Source organism: Crocodylus porosus, unplaced genomic scaffold, assembly GCF_001723895.1.
Source record: "Crocodylus porosus isolate Cpor-Errol unplaced genomic scaffold, CroPor_comp1, whole genome shotgun sequence".
Taxonomy (NCBI): domain Eukaryota; kingdom Metazoa; phylum Chordata; order Crocodylia; family Crocodylidae; genus Crocodylus; species Crocodylus porosus.
Genome location: NW_017728918.1, coordinates 99,893,321 through 99,897,417, shown reverse-complemented (window position 1 = coordinate 99,897,417; position 4,097 = coordinate 99,893,321). Strand labels below are relative to the sequence as shown.

At 54.4% G+C, this 4,097-nt stretch overlaps 1 protein-coding gene across 2 annotated transcripts in view; it reads right to left on the bottom strand.

The window, feature by feature from the left end:
- Positions 1 to 3,149, bottom strand: part of NKAIN2 (Sodium/potassium transporting ATPase interacting 2) — a 971,195-nt gene extending 968,046 nt beyond the window's left edge. The window contains exon 1 of one of the 2 annotated variants that reach the window (XM_019537983.1): positions 2,508 to 3,149. In XM_019537983.1, coding sequence (XP_019393528.1) covers positions 2,508 to 2,630 — 123 coding nt within the window. In that variant the 5' untranslated portion in view covers positions 2,631 to 3,149. The remainder of the gene's footprint in view (positions 1 to 2,507) is intronic. The other variant, XM_019537984.1, reaches the window with a different exon arrangement.
- Between the last annotated feature and the right edge of the window lie 948 nt (positions 3,150 to 4,097).

Genomic DNA, 4,097 nt, shown 5'->3' with positions numbered 1-4,097 from the left:
GGAGGGGATTGTTTTGTTGGTTTTTTTTGTTTTTTTACAATGAATTGGCAAATGGGCTTTCTTTCACAGCCTCTAAAAACAAAAATGCTTTGACATCCATCCATGATTCACTCAGAAGCTAGTTTGTTCGAAGTAATTTTAAATCAACATTTTGACCATAATCAAAATATGCTTTAAACCATGTTGCCTTTGCCAGAGGAAAAGAAAAGTGTGGCTTTGAAACTTAAAATCGATCTGGAGAACTTCAGTGATGAATTCATATCTCCAAATTACTAGGGAAAGGTTACATTCCTACAATTCCATTTACTACAGACTTCTACTCAAGTTTGTTTTTTGTCAGTGCACAGGAATAAATCAAGTCTCCTAAGATACACCAAAATACAAAAGATCAGATAACTTCTGTACATAACAGTGTATATACAAATAGAACGCTTCCCAGAACACAAAAAGATAAAGGATTGATTACAACTGATAAAAAGACAACAGACATTTGGATTTCAGCTCTACTAATAAACCTTTTTTTTGTTGTTGTTGTACTGATTTATAGATTCTGGCCTCTGAAATTTAAAGGGTTTTTTTTCTTCTTCTGTAGTCTTCTTAATACCTGTCTTCAGCCGAAGAATTGGTAGCAATGCTGGTTGCCATTGATACCAATTCACTTTTCCAGCAAAAAAAACACACAAAACAAAACAAAAAACTATTCAATAAGAGGGGGCGGAGGGGGGAGAGGGGGAAGGGAGAGGGAGTAATGTGAATTATTTCCTTCCTGCTGAAGTTTAAATCTTTTCACCATGTTCTATTAGTGCATGTACACTTGGGCAACTGAACCAAAGATAGAGCTTTTCTTTCCTTTTTCACCTTTAACTATTTTTAATCCAACCGCATTTCATTTGAAACTTATCCTATCCAGGCAAACAACAGTCATCCAGCTGAAAACTCACATGCACAATACAGAAAAGGGAACTTCTTTAGCTTTCCAGCCATTCATTCTTGAACAGGTATTCACTCTGAAGAATATATTCGCCTAGTCAATGGCACTGGCTAAGCAAACCTAACTCGAGCATCTGCTACATTCTTGCAGCTCTGTGTGCACTTTTCTAAACTCAATCCACACTTCTTATGCCTAAGAGCTGGGATCACAAGATATGCCATATATTCTTTCCCTATCTCTCTCTTTCTTTTAACTCATGACAAAGCAATTTTAGGATATATTGGCCACTGCTCCTAATAGAAGAAGAAAACTACCTGCAGGAAAAAACCCAAGTCAGGTGTAACACATACACACACACCTGGATGGTATATCACACACGAACACCCTGACACCTGGATGGTAAACTGGGAGCTAACTGTGCATCATACCCAAACTAGCCCTGTGCCAGCCTTCCACTGAGTGCTAACTAAACCCCTGCTGGCTGAAAGACACCGCATGCACATGCATATGCGCACGGATAGTAAACCGGGAGCTACCTGTGCACTATTCCCAAACTGGTAGCCAGCCATGCACCATTCCCAAACTAGCCCTGCCAGCCTTGCACCCACTGCTAACTGAACCCCAAGGCATTCTTGCATACCAGCCTCTGGTTTCTATTCTGTTCCATCCACAAAGATCACAGGCCAATTCAGACATTTCCTCAGCCCAATGAAGACTGTTTATACGCAAAAGCTTGTGAAGAAGAATTTTTCCAACTATCTGAGTTGGTCTATTAAAAGACATCAGACTAACCCAAAGAACCTTGCCTGACTAAATCACACACACCTGGATGGTCAACTAGGAGCCAGCTGTGCACTATTCCCTGCCAGCCCTGCACCGCTCACTAAACCCCAGGACACACACACACCTGGATGGTTAACTGGGAGCCACCCATGCACTATTCCCAAACTAGCCCTGCCAGCCTTGCACTGAGTGCTCGCTAAATCCCAACACACGCACACCCCTGAATGGTTAACTGGGAGCTGCTGTGCACCACTTCCAAACTAACCCTGCCAGCCTTACACTGAGTGCTCACTAAACCCCAGGACACTCTCCCCCCCATGGTTAACTAGAAGCCAGCTACGCACTATTCCCAACCTGGGAGCCAGCTGTGCACCGCTCCCAAACTCGCCCTGCCAGCCTTGCACCGTGTGCTCACGAAATCCCAAGCGTTCCAGGTTTTTGTATGTCCACTAAATCCTAGCAACGCCACACCCCCCCACACGCACTGTCACATCTGGCTGGTGAAGTGGGAGCCAGCGGTGCCGCGTCCCCCTGCCTTGCCCCGCGCGCTCCCCGCCGCCCAGGCGTGCGGAGGACGCCGCGCACGGAGCGCACTCCACGAGTTCACCAAGTCTCCACTTGCGCGAAGAGCCGTGCACCTGCCCGAGCTCCCCCGGACCTACCTGCCCCCCCCCGCCCCAAGCACGAATCGCTGCCCCGTCGCGCGGGACCCCGGGCACTGGACGGCGCCGGGCCCCCCGGATGAGGCGCCCCCCACCCCCCGGCGCCGGGAGCCGGACCCGCGGGCACTTACCAGTTGCATGCCACAGAGGAAGAGGAGCGTGCACCGGCCGCTGCAATACCCCATGGCTCGCACTCCGGTGCCCCCCGTCGGGCCCGGCCCTCTCCGGTCAGACGGCGGGCGAGCGCCGGGCATGAGGAGCGGCTCCGCGGCGGCTAGCGGCGGCGGCCGCCTCTGCAGCAGCAGCAGCAGCAACGGGGGCCGCTGCCTTCGCTCCGCCCGTGCCAAGCGCGAGGCTCCCGCGGCGGCAGCTCGGGGCGGGCCAGCCCCAGAGGCATGGGGGCTCGCAGCTCCGCGCCGCCACCAGCCAGCGCTGGGGCAGGCGATCAGTTCATGCTTGGGAGAGCGGCTCGCCCGCGCCCCCTCCCCGCCCTCCCCTCCTCCGAGGCGGCGGCGGCGGCAGCGTCTCAGGGCTCAGCCGGGGCTTCGCAAAGGCTGCAACTTCTCCATGCAGAGGCAGCAGCGAGGAGCCCGGCGCAGCGGCGGCCGCGGGAGACGGAGGAGGAGGGCGCGGGAGGGAGCTGGATGCTGCTGCTGCTGCTGCTGCTGCTGCTGCTCAGATGCATGGCAGGGGCTGGCTCACGGTGCCTGCCTGCTGCAGCCCAGCGGGGCGGAGGGCAGCGCCACCCCCGTCCCCTCGGCTCTGCCGCTACACGGGGCTCACCCCCCGCACCCGCCTCTCGTGGGGCTTCCCACGCAGCAGCGCGGGGCAAGAGGCACCCGGGACACACATGTACACAGGCACACACATGTCCCGCATACGCACACGTATCACCTGTACACACGCATGTTTCTCTCACACACACGCATATGTATCACATACACATGCCCCAACACCTTGGAGGGGGCGAGGGGAGCAGCTGGGCCTCTGCCCGGCCCGGGGCTCTGCGCTCCCCTGACCGGAGAAGGCGGGGAGGCTCCATGCTGCCGCCTGCCGGGGGATGCCTGAGCCGGCTGGGCTCCGCCAGCACCAGGGGCTGAGGGCCAGTTGGGCCCTGTCCCACGTGCTCTGCTCCATGTCCCCACTTGGCCCTTGCTTGAACCTCTGAGCGGCACTCCCAGCCCTGCTTTTTATGTTATTTGTTCCAAGAAATCTGTTGTCCCCTTTTCCTATAGCCTAAGGGAGGTCAAGGAGAAACTTGGTGAGCTGGGCCTACCTACTTAAAGGCCTCCCAAGCAGCTCAGTTAGGACAGCGATTGCCCTTTGCTTCAACTCCCCACCCTCCAAAAGCAGGGTCCACTAAAGAAGGAGGAAAGAGGTGCCTGGGGGCTGAGGGGGCACACGGAGGCATTTCATGAGTGGGTTTGTGCGAGGGATCAGAAGAGACTGGCCTGGGTCCCTGGGGGCAGGGCAGGGGGGATGAACCCAGGGCCCCAGTAGGTGCCAGGTGGGAGAGGGGGAACGAGACAGGGATTAGCTTCAAGATTCTTGAGGGGCCACTTCTGCAACAGAAGAGACAGGAGATGCAAGCAGCTGAAGCTATACAAGGCAGATCCTCATGCCCAGGCCCTCAAAGCCCAGTCCTCCCATTGCCAAAACACAGGACTTCTGGCTCACCAGTCCACTCTGTTCTCACCTTGCTCCATAATATCAAGTCAACT